Source organism: Passer montanus, unplaced genomic scaffold, assembly GCF_014805655.1.
Source record: "Passer montanus isolate IOZ18808 unplaced genomic scaffold, ASM1480565v1 scaffold39, whole genome shotgun sequence".
NCBI classification, from domain to species: Eukaryota; Metazoa; Chordata; class Aves; order Passeriformes; family Passeridae; genus Passer; species Passer montanus.
Window position 1 is genome coordinate 5,412,858 of NW_024368707.1, and position 26,439 is coordinate 5,439,296.

Sequence of the window (26,439 nt, forward strand, 5' to 3'; positions counted from 1 at the left end):
TCACTTCAAGGATTTCATTTCCACATATAAGGTAGGCATTAAGAAGGTAAAGAAAAGTGTATCCTTAAATTAGTTAACAAAAAGAAATAAGAATATTCTCAGCCTGGCTGTTACTGCAAGGTCACTGCACTCCTCTGTACTTTGTTATTCAAAATGGAGCTGCTGCATAATTTGAGAGTTTTTTCCTTACATATGAAGTTGAACCATCTCCTGCTGAAGTTAATATCAAGTCGTTCTTGTTTCCCACTGTCCCATTTTCCAATACACCACATTTCTGCACTGACAACTGGTAATTGCATGGCAGGATCCAAAACATTTTGGCAATAGATCACAAAACTCTTCAGGATGTAGGAGGAAACATGGGATTACTCAAGAAACGGGAACACATTAGCCAGTTAACACAATCAGAAAATTAGCATTCAAAAAATCATTTACAGGTTTCAAGGTTAGTGTATTAGGAGGGAAGCAATTCACAAAGTTTAGAACTGTTGTTTCATATTGTTGGAAAACTCCACCATGACGCCACTGCTCTTGTTCAGGTATTTATCCTGTCTGTGAGTTACTTCTGCCTTTGAACTGTGGAGCAAATCTCTGCAACATTCTTCCAGAAGTAAAACAGGGTCTGGTTCTGTAACACACACTGGTCTGTCACAAGTGGGCCCCAAGAGCCAGGAGTTTCAGCAGTCCCTTTGGAAGTCTCACCTACTCTTGGTTTTACACAGTACAGGTCAAATCCCATCCACTCCCCACCCATGTACAGCCCCATTTTAATGCTTCCAATCCTACAAGAGTTCTGTCTGCAGAAAAACCAGAACTGAGATGTCAGGAAATAAAGGACAGACAACAGCAGAAATAACATTGTTGTAGGTTTAGTGTTTGCAATTTGTTTTACAGCTTATAATGAAATACTGTTAGAGATAGTCTACATTCATATGTTTCAGGCAAAATACAGTTTTAAAATCGTAAGGCACTTTAAGATGTCCTAAAACAAATGCTTATATAAAAATTCAACAAGAGAGCTGGATGAGAACCCTTTCTTACCCTTAGCGTTCTGGTCAGTAAATGATCAATTCTCTAGTCAGGCAAGCAAGTGAAATAATCAATATAAAGGTTTCCAAGACAGAGTTACTGCTGTATTAGTGTGCACTCTGGAGCACTGTATTTGAAGTGTCTTCAGTTGGGGAGGGAGGGTATGGTGTGAATAAGATGCATTAAAATAGTTCTTTGAACTGGGTAACAAAGATGCATTGCAAGGATTAAGTTTCATTACTTTCATTGGATTAAATTCCTTCCATTCATTATTGCCAACAAGAGTGAGGAACAAAAAGAAGTTGGTTCTCCCTTCCCTGCCCCCCAGTCCCATTATAATTCAACACAAGATTTCAAAGACTTAAAATGACCAGGACAGAAGCCCATGAAAAACTGCATCTGGCCACTTCAGAGTATTTTTAAATATTCATTACTGACTTCCTCAGGTCTCACCTCTTATTAAAGAAAGAGAAACATAAAAGAATTGGCAACTGTTTAAGTTGCTTCCCATCTTCCCAAAATTGCTATTTTGCTTCTTTTTAACACGACCCCACTGTTCCCATCAAGTACCTGCATTCAGAGACACACCAGCAGCTCTCCCTGGCAGAGGCTTGGCGGGGCAGTGGGTGAATGCAGCCAGGGCCCCAGGCCCCACATGGAAGAGGGAATGAGCAACTTTGCTTTACACACTCGTGTCTCAGCTTAAGAACAGCTTCAAAAGCTGCTCATGCTGGGCTGCTGCAGCAACAAGGGGACTGATACCAAAACACTGACTGAAGATTTCACTTGAAGATGCATCTTCAGGAGCTGAAATCTGCTAAAAACTGACAGAAAACAAACAAACAAACAAACAGACAGTGGCAAAACCACTGCCTACTTCTCAGGGCCCCTGAAGAGGGGATGGTAGAAACTAGTGCCTATCATCCACCTGCTTGTTTTCAAGTTGTGTCTCGCCTACTTTATTGCCCAGTACATTTTCAAGTCTTTGGGGGCAAACAATTGCTGAAAAACAACCCACAGGGGCTCAGTGTGTTAGGCACTACAATATATATCTGCATCCCTAGTCTTCTCAAAACTACCTCAGAGAGAAAAAACCTCAAACCCAACCAACCAACAAACCAACCAACAATTTGTTTTTCATACAAGTTCTTGATTGTTTTAAGTTCTGACTTATTTGAATTGCACTTTAAAGCCCAGCAGCAAAAAGAAAACTTGGTAGCTATATTCCGCAATATATATATACATATAAATTTTAAGACACATTTTATCAAGTCTAAAAATGCATAGATATCAACTGCATAAGCTGTCAAGTTTTGACCTGGCTGCAGTGAAGAATCTGTTAAAAAAAAAAGGATTACCCTAAGAGACCATATAATATTTGGGCAGAAGTGGGATGGCTCCTTAGTTACGAAAGACACTAAGTTAAGGATTGAGCTAAATTAGAACCAGCCACCACTGGTCTGAACTCATCACACACAGGTGCTACTGTGCAAGCAGGAACTCTGATGAAATCTAGCTTTGTGAAGTGAAAAAAATACATGACTTCAAGGCAGCTGCTGCTAAAGACAAGAAAGAAAGGTGGTACCTCATGGCCCTGAGCTCAAAAGATCTTGAGATCTCAACTTGTGTGGCTCACTTTTGCTGGCAGGAGAGTCAAGCTCTAGATCACTCAGTTGATTGCTACGGTTATACCAGCAGGCAAGTTAAAATTGTGGCTCTGGAATCATCTTACTGTCATCAGTATTGCTGTGCCTACGTTCACTTGGGACAGCAAGAAGCATCTGAAAGAGGAGATGAACAAAACAGGACACTCACTGATTGCATTTTCATTAACAGCATGCAGTTGGTTTCTCTGAAAACCTGTAGGTTCTTCTTCCCAAGCAAACCTCACAGAATCTGCTAAAGTGACATCCAGTTGCTTGGCACATACACCTCATTGTGTCTTAAAAATATACTTAAAAATTATTTGGAAAGGCATAGAGCACATGCAATTAATTCCTTGTGGATCAATGCACACAGGGAATCCCATGTGTGTGTGGGAACTAAGTTGCAATGATTAACAATGGAGAGGGTACTATTTTACTATCAGATAATTGCAAATTCCAGTTATTTCCAAGGGAAACTGGGGAAATAAAGAGTTCTGTCAAGGAAATGCACGCCAAGAAATTCAACTTGCTCACCAAGACAGACTGGAACATACAAAGTTTCACAGACCATGTTCTTCAGGTCACATGAAAGCAAAAATTGTAGTCTAATTTAAAAAAATCACTAAAGCTAGTTATAAAGAGCAGAATTATCAAAGTGCTTTAATACATAAAGTGTCAAACATAATTAAACAGGACCATTAACACAGAGCTGCCATAAGACGTTCAAATAGGTATATGTGTTTTCTGAATGCAGGAGAGCAGCACAGGTTTTTAAATTACCCTGTAGGGCCAAAGTGGGTTAAGAAAGTTTTTCTTGTTCGTTTCAGCTTCTTAACACGATGGTTTTGCTCTGTTCATGCATTCAAAGGCACAGTTGGATTTGCTCTATCAGAAACTGCATCAAAAGGACTGTCTACCATGAAATGTTAATAAAGGGGCAGCTCCCACTGAGTGAAGCACACAACAGCCTCATAAAGTAGATTTATAGATAGCTGTCAATTTGTAATATTAATTTTATAAGATATTTCTTGATGCTTAAAAATTCTGAGCTATTTTCTGCAGCTTTCTCTTAAACACAGTTTAAGATAACTGAGTATATTATTTGAACCATCAACAGACTGCCAAAGCTACTGCCATGAGAGCAAATGCAAACAAATAAGGAAGACATTTCAAAAGCACCTTGTGCAAGAAGCTCAGACAACATGCCTTTGCCCCCCTACCAGGTTTTCCCCTTCTGTTAGGAATGAAGAAAAAAAAGACATTCTCCACAGCACTTCTCTGGGTATTTAAGTTCACTGAGCTGCTATGTACCTTAGGCCCATGGCCTTAAAGATGGAAAGTAACTCTACCAAGCACAGCAGAGCAAACTGCAGTGGGGAAATGTGGCTGTTTATAAACAAAAAATGTCAGTCAAGACCCTTCCTACAGCTATAAAAGCAGATTTGCTCCAGTAAACCGAGACTCAAAAGTATGATACAGAGCATCACATCTGGTCCCTTGCACAGGCCACAAGTCTGAAGTAATACCAATTATTACAGAACAACTTGTCTGTTTTCTGAAGGCACCATAAAGACAGCAACACTTCAGGTGTAATGCGAAGAGGAAGGAGGAGGAAAAATTACAAATATTGTTAGAAGGAGACACTAAGAGCAGCTCAGCATAACAAGGGAGAAAAAAAGTGGCTCAGTTCTATGATGGCTATAACATCTGTAACAGTACAGAAACCCTACACCTCTAGGCAAAGGAAGAGTAACCAGAGTTTGGAAAAATCTAGTCCTGAATAAAAAAAATTCAACTTTCATTTTCAGTGGATGGGTGTAAAATCTGTCACTGAGATCAAAGGAGACAGAAAGGAATCAAACTGCTATAAAAAACACTGGGGTCCATACATACTCACATGGCATCATTAGCCTGTTTCTGATTTACCACAGTGTTAAAGGATCTGGACAGTCTCCTTTGCTCTGCAGGATGACTGAAGTCCAGTCAAGTTTCATATATTAAAATCCTTCTGAATCCGCCAGTGAGAACAAATCCCTCTCCCAGCCCATCTGAGGCAGGGGGGTGCCTCCCAGCCAGGAGACATTTCTAACAACCCCAGGCAACCTACAGGCAGCATGCTACTGAGTTAGATCTCCTAAGCAGCACTGCACCAAGCAAGTCCAGGCTTGCTAAGATGTTCTGTCCCTGCATGGACTTGAGGACAACTTCTCATGAGCCCTTCAGACTGGTAGCTCATGCTTCACCATTCCATGATTGCTTTTCAAATCCATTTTCCTTCCTGTCTTCCCCTGTGGCTGCCTGTTATCCCAGGAGGACTTTCTGCATCCTGTGCGCGGCGACGCTGGCCTCATCCTCAGAGTCGGACTCGCTCTGGGAAGTGGAGCTCTGGGAGGCAGAGCTGAAGGGAGAGGAGCACTCTGGGGAGCACAGGTAGTGCATCAGCGGGAGCCGGTACTTCCCACAGAAGTCAACGAACTTGATCTGTCTGACGCAGCTGTCAAAGTACACACCTGGGAGGAGAGGGAACACAAAAACGTGAGACCCTGTGCCCAGGGACCTGCCAGCTCTGCAGGGCTCTTGGGCCTGGAGCATGTGCCTTCAGTCAGGATTTCACTGGCACTGCTCTGCACTATATGTAGGAGCACAAGGGATACTGGTGGAAGGGAAGAGATCAGGATACCTCTGAAAATGTGAAATTTCTTTTCTCAGTAAAAAATTCCTGTAAAACTGTATTTGGTAGGTGACTCAGAACAGCACACTCTTCACATAAAGACACAGGGCAGTTACTTCTAAATAACGCAGCAATTTCTTCTAACCATTAGGGAGAAAACTCAGGCTGGGAATTTGCAAACTTCTGAAACGTCAAATGAATTAATGCACTCCATTTTCAAACTTGTAAAACCTCTTCTACCAGCTAGTAAAAACACATTCACAAACAGACTTTCACAGCTCTACTTTTCTTCTGCTTGAGTGAAGCCACCATGCTGAGCTTAGATGCTACTTACCATGGCAACAGTCTTGCTGTAACACACAATTATGTTCTCTTCCTGTCACAGCAAGTGATTTTAGACGCTGACATTTTCAGAAGTTTCCAGCAGTGTTTAAAGTCCTAGCTGGTCAGGAGAAAACTTTTCTCCTGCAGTGCTGGAGCAATGCTGCAGTACTGTGCAAGTTCATACGGCATAGTGAAAAAGCACAAAAGCACTGTTATCCAAGCTGTGCAAAACTCTTAAAAAAAGAAACTTTTCTTTCGCTCCCAATATAAGTCCCAGTCCTTCCGTCTTTGCTTATGGAGCATGCTTTGATATTGTCATGTAAGAAGAAAACAGCTTGCATTATGACTGCAGGGTAGATACTAATTAATTATGTTTTTCCCCTTAGTCTTCTAAATGCTAAATATGCAGATCATTTACTCTTAAGCCCAAGCATTCCAGGCTGTTTTATCAAGTCCTCTCCTTCCAAGAACTGCAGGCTAGTGGTCCCAAGCTAGAGCTAAACAAGTTACTGTTGGTAACTGCTAAGCACTAGAGCCATTCTCCCCTTTTCCATCCAGAAATGATGTTCACCATTCAGCAAGAGTGTGTGCAAAAGTTCTGCTGTCCATCACTTGCTCTGAGCTATTTCAGGGCAAGTGGATCAGAAACTTCTGATCATAAAACCACAGTGGAGTGCTGGGATGAGCTACAAAGACTCCGACAGAAGTGCTGTCTTACATTCCCATGCAAATACAGTAAACTAGCACTGCAACTCTGAATACTGCTCCTAAATGAACAAAGCTCCTTAAAGCCAAGTTTCCAGGAGACCTGGAGCCAGGGAAATACAGCCAGAATGTGGCTGCAGTGAGTAACACTGAACCTGAGTGAGCTTATAAAGTCACAGCAAGTCAGAGGGAAAGGCAACCACAAGGTAAGAGCAGGAAGCAGAGCTGTAAGGGTGAACTTACCCCCACATTTAGGATTGGGGCAGTTGCTGGCCAAGCTCAGGTAGCGGACAAGACTCTCCGGGAGATCGCTGGGAGTGTAGGGAATGTTGCGAGTTTTGATGGTGCGTCCAGCCAGCTCCTGAAGGCTCGGGGGATTGTAGGTCAGGTCACGCACAAAGCGCACCACCAGCGGGTTCCCACGCAAGCTCAGCTCGTCCAGGTGAACCAGGTTAAGGATCTCTCGGGGAAGGTAAGTCAGCAGGTTATTGTGCAGGCTAAGGGAACGCAGGGAATGCAGCCTAAGGATGGAGATGGATACTCTGTCAAGAAGTGCAAGCAAAATTGCCCCACAGCTCCATTAAGCAGACCTAATTACTCTCCCAGCTCCCACCAATTTCTTTTTCTTTGGCTTTTCCTCCTTTTAATACATAAATTCATGCTAAAAGAGCTGTTCTTACTCCAGCACACACAATACATTAGAAAACTTGGCTCAGCACCAGAATACCTGCTAAAGAAACACCGTCTTAAACATGCTGCTATCCCTCTCAGTATTCCCCCCAGACACGTCCCAAAAAGGTAGAACAAAAGTGTACAAAGGGAGTGCTTTCAGGGGACATAACGTTTCCTTGTACCCAGCACATGCATCAAGAACAGTCCCATGCAGTGCTCTGAATAAGTCACCTGCTCTGTCTCATGCATTAAAGATGATTGCTGGGAGGGAGCCAGCCCTGGAAAGCCCCATGTTTTCATTGCTCGCGGCTGCACCACCTCCTGCTGATACCACCAGATCCCAACGAGGTCAGGCCAGGCCAGCAGCAGCACAGGGGACAAGCTATTAGTTTGCTTTTGGATGAGGCTTTCCCCTCTCAGGAAGCACAAAACAACGTTCCAGCACAGCATCCAGGGCTGCTCCCAAACTTGTAAAAGTTACAAGACATTGTACTTTAAGAACAATCCCACTATACCATCAAATTCCAACTTGGAGAACTCCAGGCTGCCATTCAACTGTTTTTAGGATTACAGCTATACATTCCATCTTCATCTCCCACCTTAGGCTACACATACAGAACTGCAATGTCCTCTTCTCCCCATTATGAACAGATAAAGCAGTAACCTAGCCAGCAGAACTCTGCTATAGCATTTACACAAACACTCTGAGATCCTAAGGTAAGGAATGCCAAGGGAACACAGGGGGTGGTACAAGACAAAAGTACACTCAAAAAGGTTTTGGGTGAAAGGCAAAACCCACCCAGCATTCACTACTAATACAACAGTACCATTCTGACTTCTTAAGATAGCAATTTATCTTTTCTGAGTTGCCCAGGTACTTTTCAGGATCCTCTATGCAAATCTATCAATTCATTCTAAGGTGCAACCTCGATGATGGTTTTTTAACATTACCCCTTCATTGAGTTTTCCAGATCATATATTCATGGTCTGCCTGCAGTGCACCATGCCAAGGATGTTCTTTTTCAAAGCCAGTCACAGTAACAAACTGAAGGACAAATAGGTTCTCCCAGGTACTTTTATCCACATGCACAGAAGTAAAAGTTCAAAGAGTTAATTACAACTGGTGGCTGATGACAGTAAATACTCACTGTGCCAGCTGAGGTGGAATGCTCTGGATCTTGTTGTCACACAGAACTAGATACCTCAGAGAAGGCAGTTTTGCTAATTCAGGTGGAATTGCCGTAATGAAATTCCCTCCAAGGTATAGAAACTCTAAACTGAAAAACAGAGGAGAAAAGAGTGCATTATTTCATTAATTTCAAGTTTCTTTTAACACCTAGGTTTTCACAGCTACTGCATTTCTTAGAGGAAACTGACAGATGACTGACTACCTATGAGATAATTTGCTGAGAGCAGGAAAAAAAGCTGAGTTGCACATCACAATTACAACAGAGCTGCTGTTTCACAATACATAATGTTGAGATTTTTACCTCCAGACTCCTGCAGTCACCATTACACCTGCAGGTAGGCACCAGACAACTGTGTATTCCTACACCAACCCCTTATGCAAAGCTCCTGCTCCTATTTCCACGGATGTGCAGCCTGCAAACACAAGGTCTGCAGGACCTCCACAGATCCTGTGGCAGCCAGTGGGAGCTCTCAGTTCCAGCAGGAATGAAGCACAAGCACTGTGTCTCTCCCTGGAAATCCTGGCCCTGCACCATCACTAGCTGCTCTTTGTGGAATCATCTGACTCCTCAGTGACTAACTGGAACCATTAGTCAGAGGCAGGCAGTCCTCCCTTTGATGCAATTCACATACCACCACCACAGCTGCAGCAGCACACAAGTGCACCTGAGTCACACAAGAACATGCACACAATTTCTCAGATTAATTTCACTACTCTGAAGTCATGAAGCCCAAACCAGAAACCACAGCTGGGCTTCACTGCAGTTTGGGCCCAAATAAATGAATCACTGGATGTCCTGTGAGAACTCAGTGGATGGGACACAGGAACAGAGAGAGGCACTAGATCCCTTCTGCCAGGAGCAGCCAGTATGTGCTGTGCATCTCTGCCCTTCTAGGAAGAAAAATTGGCAAGCATTTCTCTTTGACATAATAGCTTAAAGTTCCAATTCCACAGACTCAAATAGCTGTCTTTCCCTGTTCTCAGATGTCATCTGATAGAGGAGCAAAGGCAGGCTTAGTTTGGGTACATTTTGCTAACCACAGTCCAGCCAAGATTTTTTCCCATGTTTGAAAAAGGTGGATTCTACAGTCCTGGTTCAGTACCTCCAGTACACACTCAGGCTGCCTAACTACAAAGCACCTTGGCTTTCTCTGATGCAGCAAGCATTGCTCACAGGCCAGGGAAAGTGAACTCATCCAGGCTCCATCAGCCTGTCTTTAAGTATAGGTTATAACTTCCTTGGAGCAGGAGACACCTTCATCTCACCCCAGCAACTGAGAAATGCCATGGATACAACTGGCACAGAAACACAGGAACAGAGCACCCAGAGGACATGGTGGTCCAGCCAGGCAAGGTCTGAGCCCTGAAACTTTGTGCCACAGCATATGTGGAATGCAGAGAAGCTCCCCCCTGAGACTTCCCCTGGAATGGAGCAGGAGAACAACAGAGTGTGTCTATTTCACTCAGTTCTTGCAAGAAACTTGAACCCCAGAGATCCAATGACAGCATCTGCTTGGGCTACAGAGGCCACTACTGCAGCACAAATGCACTTGCCCAACAGCAAGGACAGAATGACAGACCTTTGCAACACACCACGAGATGCTCGCAGGGTCCAGCTTTCTCTGGATTCCCTTATATTTTTCAAGCATGTCAAAGGCAAGCTAAATAATAGAAATTGGACAAAGGGGGCAGAAAATGAAGTCTTAAAATGAATTTGATTATATGCAAGGCAGTAACTACAGACCAAGTGGGACAGCACATTTGGAAGTTACTCTGAAGGTGCAAGAAAGTGCACAGTGAAAAACCACCACCAATTGCCACTGCTTCAAAGTAACCTTAACCTCTCTTCTACTCTGACAACCTGGATATTGAGGAGTGGGGGTAGGAGGAAGGCTGCTGTGCAGAGACCATGTCAAGGAGAGATTATTTTAAATTAACTTTTGATCCCCTAACAAAGCCCTGAGTTTTAACCAAAATTTCTCCTTCAAACCTCCATTATTTCCTGAGATGGATTTAGGCTGCTTGGCTCTCATTAGGGACTTAACTGCTGAGTATACAATTCCATATAATTCCTAACTCCGTAACATTGCTGGAGTCCACAGCAAAAGCTGTTGGGCAAGGGAATTCTAGCAATGTGGATTTCAATATTTAAACAAGGTTTAGATGTGTACGAGTTTGCACTTCCTAGGAAAAGTGAATAATTAACTCCTCATCCTTTGTGTTTGAGGACACTAATGCCTGTAAAGTGACATGGCATAAAAAAATGTAGGCACCTCCTACCAGGGTATGAAGAAGACATATGAAGAAGACAGCACAAGTTATACAGTAAAAATGTTTTGGGAATTCATTTCAAGGTATAAGAGGCATATGTTTCAAGATCAGCCTACTGTACAAACTAAGTGTGCAAAAACACTGCCTACTAACTTCTTACAGCTTCAAATCTGCTCTTTGTAAAGTCTGTAATGAGAACACTCAGTGATACCAGCAAGGATATAAAGACCTAACATCAGAATACAAACTGTCTCTAGCTAAAAACCCACTAAATAAGGTAACTCCTTCACTGGCAACAAAATGCTTCTTAAAAATTGTTTTCTTTTTACTCATCTTCTGAATCACCTTTTTGGGGTCAGTTGTCACGGGGCCCATCAGTTGTCTCACGGGGCCCAGTCCAGTACAGCAAATTCAGAATTTCCACATCAACTTATGGTATTAATTAGATGATTAATTTATTTAAAAAAAACACAGGGAGGAGGTTTTGAAACTGCAAAGAAACTTATTTTAAACATAGGAAAGATATTCTTCTAGCTTCCAATGAAACACTGCTCAGTGGGAAAACAATATCCATAACTCCCATCCCTGTAAGTACAATTTGCTAGGAAGAAGTATTTGGGCTGATGAAGGTGAAGGAATCAACCACAGCCATTTCTACATCAAACTGAAGTGTCAAGAATTGCCTGAGCAAAGTTAATCATGACACAGGAAAGGATTTTCAAGAGGCATGACCCTTTTATCAAGAGCACTGACCACAGCAGTGGGATGCAGTTTGTTCCCAGCTCATCTGCTCCTGGCCTGATATTCATGTCACACTCATCCTAAGCCTGTATCTGGAAGCAAAGGTGATGCTGGCTCTCGAGTTGTCCTGCTCAGGGCAGGACAATTTGCTGCTCAGTAAGACAAGCAAAAGCACTGCTCAGCTCTGCCCTCTTCATACAGGAGCCCACAGTAAGGCAATCCACAATGTTCAGCCCAGGTTTATCACGAGGACCACAGCAGGGGTGGCACTGAGCTAGGTGAATGCTTCTAACTAACCTTTCACACTTAGACCTAGTCCTTCTGACAATCATTAATCTGTACAGTCATTTTGATCGATCACCTAAGGTCTTGTGAACTGCTGTGTACACAGAGGTGGAACTGGATTTTTTTCTGCATTTTCAAAAGTTCAGAATCTTCAAAAAGCCAGAGATCAATTATCATCAAACAAACAAAAGCTCAGTTCCAATTTCTGAAGCTAGAATGAGTGATTTACTTCCAACCTGCCACAGTTTCATGATGAAACTCATCTGAATGAGTTTCAAGAGGGGACAAACACTAACAAAATCAACCTCAACAGAATCTGAAAAAAACCCCAACAACCATGTGACAGAGTTACTAATGAGGGTTGACATTTTCTCTCCTGCCTTTTAGCAATGTTGACAAATACACTAATAAAAGGCCAGAGTCCCTTTCAGCCTCACACCCAGCAGCCCCCTGCTCAGCACAACCAGTCCTAATTGCTGCCAAGAGCAGCCAGCATGCTGAGCCCATCATGTGGTGCTCCTCTCTAGCAGCGTATTTCACACCACTGGGCTGTAGGCTGGCAATGAAAATACTTTTACCTGCTAGGAAATGAGTGGAGAAATGCTCAAACATCTATGATCAATTCACAGGGTGGCAGCAAAGTTTAACATGCAAAAAGACTTCTCACTTGAGTATGTCCTCGCTATTTTCAGGTCATCATATAGCACAAATCAAGCCCAAAAGCCCCCAAACATTCCGTAAATAAGAACAGCCACTCTGAGGACTAGAGGTATTTTTTATACCCTATCAATTACCACAGCACTCCCATAGTCATATTTCAAGGGGATAATGTCTTCAGGCATAGGAGATACTCAAATTTTGAATCCACCCTGTTTCCCCACAGATGCTTCTTTGGATAAAATTTAACAGCTGACATCAAACAGATGCATCTAAATAGGTAATATAAAAAAACCCAAACCAACAATGGTGCCTGAAATAGCTCCGGGTATTTTTAAGATAAACTTTTTAGCAAGAAATTTCCAGGGCAGTTCTGAGGCTCATGCAAGGGAGGAATTTCAAAGCAGCCCACAATACACTCCTGCTAACCCTGTTCTACGATTTGCTAATTCCTGAGAGAACTGCATAGCCTTTGCTGACACGCAAATTTAAGATCAAACAGACGTCTGAACACTATTTGCAAAACGTTTGAAGAGGGGAAGAAGAAGGGAGACAGCAAGCAGATTTCCTAATGCTGTATCTTTATCAAAGCTCTGCTTGCCCTTTTTCCCACACTAACAGCCGTCCTTTAAGCGTATGCTTGTCTAACATGCTTAATGCTACCCACGAATGAAAGCAAACGCTCTGGTTTTCTATGCATCTAAGCCTTTACACAAACCTCGCATGAATCCAGTTAGGCATTTGAGGGCTTTGATCCCAGCCCTCGCACAGCCAGGCTTTATGAGAGGAATACCAGCAAGAAGGAAAGGAACATGCACGGGTCTTTTCCAAGCTCTGCCTGCTCCCGGTGCTCTACAGAGCATGAGAGTATTCACCAGAAGAGTATGACTAAACTCAAAATTCCCACGGGAGACTTGAAGTATCAGCTGCATTTCGCTAAGCCTTTGAGAATTATTCATTTTACAGGACACTCTCAGGACATTTCCCCAGGACTGCATGCTGATCAGGGTAAATCTTGCACCCTTTAAGCCAAACCTCACAGCTGCACCATTAAAATCAGAGCTATGTTTGACCAGATTTACCCTACAAATTTTGTGCCAGGATGGGCACAAGTAGATGGCCACATTTCTAACTCACCAGCTGTAGTACACCTTGCCCCATAGTGCATACCCAGTTGGCTCAGCAAAGAGAGGATATACAGAACCAATGTGCAATGGGATCTCTCTGCAGATCACAGCTCAGGAGCTGCTGAGGGCTGTGAATTGTGTCTGAGAGAGAGTGACTGACCACAACATCTCCCACTGAAAACACAGCAAGGTCAGCAGGGAGAACTACAGAGAAGATAACACTTGTGTCTGCCTATGCTAAGCTTGTATTTTATCTGGCAACAAACAGGAAAGCAATGCAAAGACAGACACTCTCACATATCTGGTGCGTTCCTCAGTCTAAATTCACAGCAGGAACCAACACTCAGGGCTTGCACTGTACTGACACACCAGCTGACAGGAATTGGGGATGCTGGGCATACAGAAGGACCTGGCATGGCCTCAACATGACCAAGAAAAAGCCCTCAGCAGGGTCAACACCTATATTTCTCAGAAACACACAAGGCTATTGCTGGTCAGGCTCAACACTTACAGTGAAACTATGATGAAAGAGCACTGAATTTTCCTAATGGAAAACATGAAGCAGAGGTTATTCATCCCTGGTGCCAGCTTGCTATGATCAGCATCATCCTACTGCCATCACCAGAGCAATCATGATCATACACATATGAAGCCATGCAAAGGAAGCTTCAAGCATATTGGTGGTCCTTGCACAAAAGCCTAGGAGATAACCAATGATCAGGAACACAGCATTCACTTTCCATGCAGGATCTTGCACTGCACACAAAACATTTGTGTGGGCAAGGATGGGGAAGATGGCTGAAGCCAGAAGGAGCAGGACATGACAGCAGCAGGACTGGCTGTGGTTCTTACCACCAAGTTCAATAACTTGCCAAGACATCAGGAACATGCCAGGGAAGTTTGTGCACATCTGACCCAAATACAGCTTGTGTGAAGTGGTGGATTTATTATCTTCCTGTGTGTAACAACACATGGCACACACTTCCCGTTCCAGGACCTTCACATTCGTAGTCACCAGCATGTGCCTTCTCCTTTGGCAGCTCAGACACATCAGCTTAGCACACACTTCCCATTCAGGACCTTCACATTCTAGTCACCAGCATGTGCCTTCTCCTTTGGCAGCTCAGACACATCAGCTTTTTATACTTTCAACTTTACCACATACACAGACTCTTTACCTGCTATATTCCTGGCCTTCATTAAAACTGACATGCTGTCCCTTCAAAAACTAAAACAGCAAACTATGGGGCGCAGAGGAAAGACATGAAGCTTAGCTGTCAAGAGTATTTTTTAGGAAAAAACTCATCACAGCTCAGACATTCTTTGGAAATCCAAGAATCATTTCTAGATTTCTGCAGCTCCAGTCTGCTCTATAATCAGTGACAGGAGCAAATGGGAAGCTGCCAGAGTCACAGTAAGAGGAGAACTGCTGGTCTCAGGAACTCTAGTAGTAGCAGGAGGAACTTGATCAGTAAGAGTGGTGCCTGCATTCCCCCGGGAAGCTGCCAGGGTCACAGTAAGAGGACAACTGCTGGTCTCAGGAACTCTAGTTACTACTAGAGGAACTAGTAGCAGGAGGAACTTGATCAGTAAGAGTGGTGCCTGCATTCCCCTGTGGTCTCAGAGCCCCTAAGACGAAAGAAAAATTTATTTTTAGGAGCCATTTCACATGGAAAAAGGGGCAAGGTCTTGGCTCCTCAGCAACAGCAAGACTGCCATTTGCAGACTGAGCTGTGAGGTTAATAGAAGCCACAACACCAGGTCCCACCTCCAGCTTCTAGAGCTCAGAAACTAACAGAGGTCTCCATGTTGCTGTGCTGTAACAGCTGGCTGTGCTCTGTCCTTGCTCAGGCTCACTCTACCCACTTCCACAACAAGCACGCTCACACTGAGGACACCTCTCCTGTCAGCAGGTAGGAGCAGAGTCTGGCAACAGAATCTCTCCAGAATGTACTTTCTGAGTTTTAGGGATGAGTCACTGGTTATCTGAGTCCCAATGAATAGATTCAGGAGTCCCTCTGGAGGAACAATACATTATGGAGTGTTTTCTCCCTGCACTGGCAAAGCCGTGTGCAGCTCCCTATCATTACTTAAACAGACCCAGATAGAGAAGTCACTGATGGCACAGTGCTAAAGAAGCTGACAATCCTGGTGGGGCACAGATTTGCTATCTTGAGCTAAAGTTCAATTGTATTATGTTGACATGTTAGCAGAAGTTCAATGAGGTAGCAGTGGTGACGTGGGCAGCAGACAGAAGCTGTGTCTATGTGTAACTTTTCCCCCCGACACGTCACTTTGCAATGATGAACAAACAGTTCAACAGCTTTGTCTGCATTTGCTCTCTCTGAATTCTCCTTCTGGGGGTTCCAGCATGACCAAGAAAAGCTGCAGGACAGGACAAGAAGGAGCCCTGCTTCAGGGCAGGTCGGAGGAACAAGGCAGAGTGACAGAGGTGCAGTGTGGAACACAGGTCACAGCCTGCTGGGCCACCATGGGCAGTGCCACACAGCTCAGCATCTTCCTGGGGACATCACAGAAGAAAAGCAGGGCTGAGGTTTGGATTCTTGGGAAAAAAAAAGGAAAGAGAAAGAAAAAAAACCACAAACCACAGAGACCACAGAAACAGCAGCAGGGAGCCTCTGACTCAGAGGTGATAGCAACTATCAGATCCCAACCACATCCTGGATGCTATCAGACATGATATGGAGACAATGTGGATCACCTTCCTCATGCAACTGCCCTCCTCCATTGGCCTCCTCTCCCTTGCCTCATTTCCTTTTTCATCCCTGAAGTATCTGTTCCCAGACAGAAAAAAAAGCTGAGCTTCCTCTTCCTCATGACAGCCCCAGCCCAGGATGCATTACAACTCTGCCAAGGATATGGGCATTCTTCATCACTCAAAATGTCTCATAGCATCTCTCAGCCGAGAGAGCTTAATCCAGAATTGCTTCAAATCCTTAACAGGTGTATGCTATCCCACCTGGATAAAAGCCACAAACCCAAAAGCCATTGTATTATACCGCAGCAGACAAAACCTTTCCCCAACAGTACTCAAGCAGTTGTGGTACCTCCCACCTTCACCCACAGGAGACATCACTCGACACAAAACATTCTGTGTTTCCACTGGATGCAGCTCTGCTGAGCCATCAGAGTGAATCCCGGTATTTAGGGTCAAGGGTGCTGGAATTTGCATAAGAGAGGCTGTCTCTGATGAGCCCCTTGGCAAAGAGCTGGAGCAAACAAAGTTCAGATCCAAAGTCTTAGCAGAGAGCCACAGAGAGGCCAGCCTGAGGCTCGGGAATGCAGCAGAACACACTGAGGTGCCTGTGCCACCTAAGCCACCAGAAGCATCCCGCTTGCCCAGGAGGACACCAGGCTTCAGGAGTGCCCAGCCCAGGCCTATGCAGGCAGCCAAGACCCTGTGCTGTGTAAGGCCTGTTCCCACCCCACTATGTGGCAATTGCTGTGATTCAGCCCCAAGTTTCTGTAGGACAAGCCTGAGGTGCCGGATACAGTCCCAGAGGCAGATGTACCACCACACTGAGCACAGCCCGGGGCTCCACGCTTCGGGTCTGTTGGTATCTGTCAGATGTACACGAGAGAAACACCACAAAACCCCATCCATGACAGCAGGCCCCAGTGGGACTGCAGCTGTATGGGCAGAAAGGCTCCATTGTTTGCAAGAGCCACAAACACATCTTTATCCTCCTGAGCAACCCATCGTGCAGCCATGAGCTGCAGGACACAAGGGGTTTATCTCGCTGTCACCCAGAGGTGAGCATGAGAGGAAAACCACGGAGAGCCTTCCTCATGCCAACACTGACACCAACCACACCGTCACCAGGAGAGTGGCCCTGCACCAGGGCAGCCCAGGGACTGGGCAGTGCCAAGAATCACCCAGTGAGCATGGAAGGCGCATTGTCGCCTAAGAATAGACAGGATCAGTTGGGTTGGAAGGGACCACAGCAGGTCATCTGCTCCAACCTCCCTACTCAAGCCGGGTCACCCTAGAGCACGGCACAGAGTTGTGTCCACTGGAACACCTTCAGCGAGGGAGACTTCACAATCACTCTGGGCAACCTGCTCCAGTGGTTGGTCACCCCCACATTGAAGCTCTCCCTCACGTTCAGGAGGAACTTCCTGTGCATCATCATTTTCGGCCTGCTGCCTCTTGTCCTATTGCTTGGCACCACCAAGAACAGCCTGCCTTCACCCTCAATGCCCACCCTTTAGATACTTTTATATATATGCATGTGGATGAGGTAAAGAACATCCTGGAGTTTTGGTAACTCAACATGACGAAGAGAAAGAGCCACGTTAGCGGCAGCAGTGCTTGGAGACACCTGAGGCTGGAGAGAACCGACCCCCTGGTGGGGAGTGTGGCAGGAAACCCGGCCGGGCTCGCCGAGGCTGTCCCTGTTCCCGCGGGGCCCGTCCCTCACCTGTGGAGCTCCTGGATGTCGGGCGGGATGCCGTGGAGCCGGTTGCCGCCGAGGCTGAGGCTGCGCAGCCCGCGGAGCTGCAGCAGCGCGGGCGGCACCTCGGAGAAGCGGTTCCCGCTGAGGTTGAGGACGCGGAGGGAGCGGGCGAGCGGCGCCTGCTCCAGCCCCTTGGGCAGCGAGCCGGGCCCGCCGAGCCGGTTGTTCTTGGCCAGCAACGTGTGGAGGCACGGCAGGGACAGCAACTCCGTGCCCATCTCCGTCAGCCCCGTCCCGCTCACGTCCAGCACCTCCAGCGCCGGGAACCACTGCGACAGCCCGGCGGGCAGCGGGCCCGACAGCCGCCGAGGCGACAGCACCAGCCGCCGCGCCTCCGCGCTGCGCCGCGCCGACAGCTCCGCCGCCAGCGCCGGCTCGGCCTCGGGCTCCGGCTCGGGTTCCGGCTCGGGCTCCGACTCCGGCTCCATCGCCAGCTCCGGTCCCATCTCCAACTCGGGGCCCTCCCCGCCTGCCGCCGCCATCCCGCCCGCACCGACCGACGGCCCCGCGCCTCACCCCGCCCCGGCCCGCCCCGGAACCTGCATAGCCCCGCCGCCGCCCGCCCCATCATGCTCGATCCCGGGCTCGCCGCCGGCCGAGGCCACAGCGGCCCCAGCGAGGCGAGCGCTCTTATGCAGATTGCGGGGCACCTGCGGACGGGCGGCGCAGGGAGCGGGAGCGTTCGGCGGCCCGGGAACGAGCACGGGAGGGCGGTGCGCAGGCGGGGCCGGGGGCGCCTCATGGCGGCGGCTGCCCCGGTGCCGCTGCTCGCTGCTGCTGCGGCCGCAGTCTGCACGCTCATGCGGGACCGCCTCACTTGGCAGGGAGTATGAAATGGCCCCTACTCCCTGTCAAGTGTTTTACTCAAAGCTTGGGACACCAGAGCTGCGATGTGTAAAATTAAACCATAGCCTTTCCTGTGCCCCTTTTGGTCATCCTCGGAGCCCGAAGGAGTGGTGCTGCCTCAGCCCGTGTGCCCCATGGCCTCTCGCCTGTGGCAGCTGGTGAGGGAGCCCGGCCCAGCATCCCTGGTCAGCGGGTTTGTCCAAGGGTTGATCTGCTTTGGTCCCTGCAGAACAGGGAGGTTGGGACTGAGCAATCTTTGAGCACCCTTCCAACCCAAAACATTCTGTGGTTCTGTGAGGTGCTGCCGTGGAGCACCAAAAGGGAGGTACTCCCAGAAGTACCTCAGAGCGTGTCCTTGCCTGGATGTGAAAGGACAGCTTTGTCTTGAGCCGGGGCATTGGCAGGAGTTAATCCATAATGCACACAGGTCTGCCATGTGAAGCGGTCTGACGCTGGTCCCTGATCCAATGGAGCTGACCTCTCTTGTGTCACTGATCCAATGGAGCTGACCCCCGTTGTGTCCCTGATCCAATGGAGCTGACCCGATCCAATGGAGCTGACCCCTGTTGTGTCACTGATCCAATGGAGCTGACCCCTCTCGTAGCATACGTACGCAAACAGGCAAGTCAGGATCTCTGCTTTCAGTTCATTGCTCTTTGAACGCAGGGTAACATCGGTGTAGTCAGCAATCAGAAGAAGAAGCAGCAGCCATGTGTGATAACAATGAGAAGAGTCACAATCCAAGGGAACTTTTTTCTTGGCTTTTTGTCCAGGCTTAAGAAGCAGACTTGCTTCCTTGTGATGCATAGAGAAGCCAAAAAGAAAGGAATAGCAATCTCCCACCTACTCAAAACACTTAATGTACACAAAAGTCTCTGTCATCTTAGACTGAAAGAAGCACAAACAAAATCACAGTTTGCAGATACCAGCCAAGAGTTTAAAATGTGTGAAGTAGCAACAATGCTGATTTCAAAGTTGTCCAGAATACTATGGTCAAAACTCATAGCCCACTTGTCCTTCCATTGGTGCTCTTATAAACTCTGGATTTTATCAACACAAATATTTTTACATGACTGCTCCTGTTGCTGAGATGAGAAGGTTGTCAGGGCTATGCCCAGCCTTCAAGAAAGTGTGCCACAGTGGGTAGGAATGAACAGGTCAGTTTTCATTGGACTAGTTTCATTTGTTTTCCAAGAGTCTGTGGACTCACAAATATAAGCCCTGATGTGAACCCAGAGATAGCTGCAGAACAGACACTTCACCAGTATCGTTAACTTCTTATCAACATGATTTTTCCCGCTTTACAAACATTGTGCTGTTCCAGGACAGCTTTAGGAGAGTTTACATAAGCACAAGAGTAAGGTCATCTGGATCTTGCTCTAGTCTTTTGTAGTGCTTTCAGCCTGGTTCTCCTCAAGGTGTGTCTTGTGACATGGTTCAGGAACTGAGTCTTATTATAGATCAGTCTGCTCCTGTCTTCAGAACTCAAGTTAATAAATACCTTACAAAGGCAGTTCAGTCTCTTGGTCTATGACTTAAATAGTCTATTTCTCAACCTGAAGCTTAACAGCACTGGAGAATTGTGATTAAGGATATGTAACTATAGTGCAGTAATTTAATACTCAGATGTGCACAACTCCATAAACAGGTCAGAGCTTTTCCCAGGCCTCTACAAGCAGGGGACAGCAGAATTTTTGCTTTTCCTCTCTCCCACCTCAAAACCACTTTGCTTCAGGAAATATGCATGGAGCACAAGGCAAAACATTTGTAGTTTCACCTAGCTAAACTTGTGCCTGCTGCTTCCATTAATTTCTTAAAATCCTGGGAAATCCTTGCAGTAGAAATTGCAGTAATAAAACAACCTCACTTTGCAGTTGAGCAGTGAATGGGCAGGGAATGCCACAGAAAAGATTGCATGTGCAGCAGCTGGTACATGCTAAAGAGGCCATTTGGTGTGAAAAATAACATGGAAGAGCCAGTGTTTGTGAGTTGTTTGGTTTTCTTTTTTAAACAGCTTTGGAAGGAGCACACCAAGTGGAACAAAGCAAGGCAGCTTTCTCTTCTGTCAGACCATTATCGCACAGAAGCACTCACAGCAGCGGCATTACACTTCAAGGGGAGATGAACAGTAGGGCACTTCCTCCTGTCACACAACACCATCGAAGGCTATTTCACCATTCGGTCACATTTTCAAGGCCTTTAGTCACTGTTTTTACTTGCTTATGGGGTCTTTCCACCTGATTCCCCAGCTATAAAACAGAAACAGTCATGTCTTACGTTTGTCCAACACACTGAGGTCTGTGTATGAATGTGCGAAGACAGATGATTCTTTTTTTTTAAAACAAGTTGTGAGGCTTGTGAAAAATAAACCAAACAAGTGTTATTTTTAAAATTTTGTTTCATTTATTTGGCAGTAATATCCAAACCCCCCTGCTTCAAAAAAATTACAAAATCAAGTAAAATAAGTGCACTAAGGAAACCTACAGAATACTGATAATTTTCACACACGTACAGGAGGGAATATAGAGGGAGGAGTGGGACTTTTTTGTTTGTTGCTTAAATTTGGTTTTTTGGGAAAAACAAAACAAAACACCTTCCCTGCCCCTTGTAGTCTGTACAGCAATCATCCCAGAGGGCAATGGCTGAAATTCAGCACTTCCTTCCCCAGCAGCCAGGTCACCCTGACTGCCCAGCCTGCAGAAGCCGAGCATTGCTCAGTCTGGGCTGCCCTTCCCCTCTGTGCAGGGAGCTGAGATGTTTTGGTCCCCTTAGAGAACTGCTGCCCTTAGAACGGGTCCTGCTTTCCACCACGTCCCCTTGTGGGGGCACAAGGAGGAAGTGGCTCCACAGGCAGCAGCTCTTTCCAGAGGCACTGTTGCTGCCTGCTGCCCTAGGCTACCCTGGGATCTGTTGTATGGCTTCTCAGAGAGCTCCGCTTGCCGGAGACCGCAGCCCGTCCCTCCGCCTTCAGTGCAAGAGCAAGCTCTGTAAACCTCAGCTGCCAGCACACGTCTCTGGCTGCCCCAGCAGCCACCCCCTCCACATGGCTGCACAGCCACAGCGGGCAGGAGGGGACAGAGGACACATCACAGTGCAGCCTACAGAAGCCCTGAGGCCGTGCATTTGCCTCCCCTTCCTGCACGCGCTCTGGTTTTCACAGTTGGGAGATATTCCTGACTGAACAAGATGTTATCCCTGTCCAGGGAAAGCCTTTAAGGCAAGCTGTTGTGTTTTCTCTAAGGCACTTTAACAACCCAAGCTGGAAGGAAGTGATCTGGGAGGCACTAACTACCTTTTAGAACAGGGCTGGAATAAAGCAAAACATTTATTAACAATGTTCCTGTGACTCCAGATCCAGCACATGAAGCCCTTTCACTCATACTCTTGGGAGGGAGCAAGTCTATGTCTAATGGGTGCTCCTATTTCACCAACCACTTCTTCCAGTGCCACCAGAACACAAACAATGACTCTGTCCCAGTGTAGCATTGTCCACAATACCCTCAGCTCACATGGACTCATTCCTCTCACGTTCACAGGTGACAGCTGCTCAAATCCAGGTCCTCACAAGAAAAAAAAACAGTCTCCTTCTGTGTTTATGATGCCAAAACCTCAATGCCAGGGTACATTATAGCTCTCACTGGAAAAGTGGCACTATGCCAAAGTCAATGGAAGTCCTCTGGCTTCACATCAAGAAAACAGCTCAAAGACCAGCCAGCCTTTAACACATCTGGCTCATGGGAAAGAGCACAGGAGGGACCAAGCTTTTTTCTTTTCTTATACTTCTAGGTACCAGCTCATTCCTCCTCTCCAAGGAAAGCACTGTGTAAGAAGGGGAAAGTCGGGACTAAAGTACTGCTGATCTTCACTCAAACCAGACATGCTTTTTCAGATGCAAGTGGAATTTTGCTTGAGTGAGCAATAGGGATTGCAAGATACACAGCAACAACTGCTGAAGTTGCTCACAAACAGAAAGATGGAAGTCACAAGCAGTCGATCAGGATACATGCAACTGCTTGGGAAGCACAGCACAGGCATGAAGGGAACGTGGATGTTCAGGTGTGAATGAAGTGCATTTAACAACTGCATAAGAAAATCAGCTGGGCTTCAGGCTACAGAGGTGACTATCAACAAAAGAGCATTTCATTTACATCTAGGACCAATGCTCTGAGAAATGTGTGGGATGAAACAGACCCATGAAGGAATGTGAGAGTGGTCAAAGGTGGTCTGATCACTGACATTAAGAAATGTGTCAGTAATGAGGCTTCCAGCCCTGACTCCAAGCTCATACCTGGAATCAAATAATGTTGCTGCCTCACCCCAGAGGAAAATGAAAAGCCCAAGATGATGCCAACAGCACAACTGAACACTTTTCTACATAGTTAAGCTTTTTAAGATACTCTACTAATGGGACTGCCTGGTCCCTCAGTCTCTAGAGTGCTTTGAGCAATTTAGAGAGGCACGAGCAGACTTTAAGCACATGGTCAATGCTAGCTACGAGAGTGAGAGCTAGAGAGCTGCAGTGGCAATCTGTGTCTGGTGAAACTAATTACATCCAACCCTGTCTCTTCTTCCCATGAGGGACACTGCTATCCCCCAGCTGGGAAATACCCTGTAGTGCAAGGCTCACAATTCGCCTGTGGTGTTTGTGGCAGCTGAGCGCAGTGCAATACAAACTGTGCATGGGCATTACAGCACTGTCAACAACAAAAACCCACACGCTGGGTTTTCTTGAAAGATCTAGAGCTACAAAACATACAAAAGCTGAATCAACTACCATAGGAAATAAAATAATAAAAAACCCGAAACAAAAAAAAATTGGGGAGTCAGCATGTGAGTGTGATAAGAAAAAAATACGATAGCACCTCTAAGGAGGGGGCAGGGAGAGTACGAGTGAGATGAGGTCAAAAGGAACCATGTTTTGTTGGAGCCCACAATGTACTGGAGGAGCTGCTGGGGACAGTCTGGTGGAAAGCAAGGAGGAATGTGCTGGACTCATGCCAGCAGCATGGCACCACGACTCCCAGGTGTCACACCGGCTGACCAGCTTTGAGGAGCTTGAAGCAAAGGGTAAGGTCCATGGACAGTGATGCCCTGCAGCACACGTGTTCAGCTACAAAACTGCCAGGCCTGTATTTCTGCAGCCAAGGGTGGTGTTGACAATTGTATTGACTGAAGACCCCCTTTTCTATCCAGCATTGACCTCCATCCTTTCCCCAGATCCAGAGGAACAAGAAATCCCTGTTAGCTCTTGGAGGGAGCAGCTGTTTGCTCTGGGGAGGAGCCCCAGAGGCTGCTCTAAGTCCCTCCCAGCCTTCCAAGGTCCCAGCAATGAAGCTCCCTGCACAGGTGGGCTCTGCTCCCCTTTCCTGGCCCCATTCTTTGTGTATTACAAAACAAATAACCCATCGCTATACATGTAAATATCTGTGACTGGGCAACTGTAGCAGACACTTGTGCATACTGAGATCAGCACTGGAGGACAGGGTGGCAGATTGGGCCCATCCTCCTGGGCTCCTCCGCTGTGGAGGCCCCTTACATCTCCTTGGTGCTCATTCTCTTGGTCTTCTCAGCCGTCTCCTAGAGAAAGAGAGCAGAGAAGTGAAGCTCTGTGCTGACACAGGAATTGGTAGCACTCTGAAATCTTTGGTCCATCCACAGGCAGTGCAACACTGGCTTGTATCTGAAAGCCCCACACCTGTATTTGTCCCCACGGGCAAGAGATTTACTCTGCTCCTCCTTCTACCTCTTGCCCCCTTCTACTTCATCTAGAAGTCTCCAAGTGACAGAAACAGAAGGAGCCCATCTGGCAAGGGGAGGCTTTGTGCAAGCAGACCTTCCCAGCTTCATGCTAACCTGATGCTTCTGCAGTTCCTGAACGTATCTGGCCATCTCCTCCTCAGTCAAATCTTGATCAGGTCGGTGTCTCTGAGCAGGCAACTTCTCATTCCTCCCTGGAAGCAGAAATGGAGTTTAGTGTTTCATAAATAGGGAATGCAAATTTCAGATGCTGAACCATGAAGAACAAAGGGAGGCAGGTCAGCCACAGCACCCCTCAAGCTTAAGAAGCCTTTGCTGGAGGATGGTATGGGTTGGCTTCTTAGAAAGAGAACAGGCCTTGTGGCTGCCTGGGACTTCACAACTTGGGTGTGCAATTTGTCCCTGTCTCTCCCTCCCTCATGACTGATAATAAAGCCACATATGAAACACCTATAATTACCTCAAACATCTTGGCCTCTTGTAGGGAATAAATGGAAGCTCAGTGCTACGTAAGTACAATAACTGATATCTAATGACGAGGTAATTTTGCTCAATGAAGAAGTAACTTGCTGATGCATTTGATCTGATTCTTCAGTTTCATTATTCCTCTAACAATAGCCTCTGCTGCTCTGACATGGGCAGAAAGTCAAGGAATCATTATCCCATTGCATGCTTCTGTCATGGATGCAGGGAACAAAGTAGGCAGCAAGAACAAGTGTTGCATAGCAACTTTGACGGTTGTTTCTGTGGAGGCAACAAAAAGAGCCTCTCATTCTGTTGCTTAATCTATGACACCTACACACAGCTCCTCTGGCAGTTCTATTAATACTACAGTTGTCTTTTCTCAGGTGAGTTCCTGCTGCTGCAGCTAAGTTTGAGCTGAGGTGATCCTGAAGCCTCTGTTACAGAAGATCAGATAAACATGAAAAGCTCTGTACACACTGCTGCCCTTTCCCTCTCTCCTACTCTGATCTGAAACAGTGTACTCCTGGCAGGTCCCACACAGCTCTGAAACAAAGCTCCTGCAAGGGCCTGGTTTCCAGGGAAGAAGGATATAAAAATGCAGAAAGGGCTGGGTTTCTAGGGAAGAAGGCCAGAGAAATGCAGCACTATGCTGGGAGGTGGATGTGGCTCCTTGGGAAGGACCCATACATTTGCCAACACAGGGAAAAGGTGGCATTCCACTGGCCCTGGACTATGTGTGAGAAGGTTAAACAGAGAGCTGTTGTTCACAACTGCACCATGACCTCTCACAATTGTACCCTGGCTGTGCAAGTTTAAGGGCCTTCCAAAGGAGGAACAAACAACCCTCCCTTACTACAGCACCACCTCCCTTCATCAGCATTATTCTACAGTTTCTGTGGCAAGAAGCTAAAGTGCTTTCTTGGCATTGGATGAAGGTTCCTATATCCCCTCTTGATTGAGACAGGATCCTAGATCCTCTTTTACAAATTCCATAAACAGTGAGGATATGGACACATACACAGGAAAGCTGACTTGCTCACACCTACACATACAGTCGCAGCAGTGACCTATTTGGTCTGCACCAGCTGGATGCAGAGTAGCTCTAGTTTGGAAGATTTAGTGCTGAATTTTCATGACACCAAGTCCAAACTACAAACCCCAGCAGCATTGTCCCGAGCCTAGTTACACATCTTCTGACCTCTGCATCAGCACCAGCTTGGGTTTGACTAACACGGAACAAGTGAGGGTTATGCAGAAACCACCCATGGAGAAGCTGAGGAAAAGCTGGAGAGAGGAGAGCCCTGGATAGCTGGTGCCTTTGGGAAGACACAGAGTGAGAATTCCTTTTGCCCAAACCCAAACCCAGTAATTTTCTGGAGAGCATACAGACCCTCGCACGTCATTGCGGTGCACACCCAGTTCCCACAGGCACAGACACAGCGGTTGCACTCCACCTGGGTCTCTGCTCCATCCTCATAGGTCTCATCTTCCAGGGCACACCCTAAAGAGGCACAAAATAAGGACAGTGCTTGTGAGAGAGCAAGCAGGTTAAAGACAACATACTTTGGAGATGCCT

The 26,439-nt window shown here is 46.5% G+C and overlaps 2 protein-coding genes across 2 annotated transcripts in view; both read right to left on the reverse strand.

Annotated features, from left to right (window-relative positions):
• Window positions 1-853: 853 nt before the first annotated feature.
• Window positions 854-18,317, reverse strand: LRRC58 (leucine rich repeat containing 58). Its single transcript, XM_039718004.1, has 4 exons — window positions 17,760-18,317; window positions 8,196-8,324; window positions 6,619-6,896; window positions 854-5,185 (listed from the first exon to the last, which is right to left on the reverse strand). Exons 1-4 carry the CDS (start codon window positions 18,275-18,277, stop codon window positions 4,977-4,979), a joined length of 1,134 nt encoding a protein of 377 aa, XP_039573938.1. The 5' UTR covers window positions 18,278-18,317; the 3' UTR covers window positions 854-4,976.
• A 2,704-nt stretch (window positions 18,318-21,021) lies between these two features.
• FSTL1 (follistatin like 1) overlaps window positions 21,022-26,439 on the reverse strand; it is a 52,365-nt gene continuing 46,947 nt past the window's right edge. The window contains exons 9-11 of the mRNA XM_039718037.1: window positions 26,254-26,364; window positions 24,495-24,592; window positions 21,022-24,218 (exon numbers count right to left, since the gene is read on the reverse strand). Coding sequence (XP_039573971.1) covers window positions 24,174-24,218; window positions 24,495-24,592; window positions 26,254-26,364 — 254 coding nt within the window. The 3' untranslated portion in view covers window positions 21,022-24,173. The remainder of the gene's footprint in view (window positions 24,219-24,494; window positions 24,593-26,253; window positions 26,365-26,439) is intronic.

Bases quoted from the DNA above. Each gene is read 5' to 3' on its own strand.
- LRRC58 (XM_039718004.1), bottom strand. From the start codon at position 18,277: ATGGCGGCGGCAGGCGGGGAGGGCCCCGAGTTGGAGATGGGACCGGAG. The intron at 8,325-17,759 runs GTGAGGGACGGG...TCTGTTTTTCAG, and splicing joins GACATCCAGGAGCTCCACAG to TTTAGAGTTTCTATACCTTG. The intron at 5,186-6,618 runs GTAAGTTCACCC...CTCTCCTCCCAG, and splicing joins CCCCAATCCTAAATGTGGGG to GTGTGTACTTTGACAGCTGC.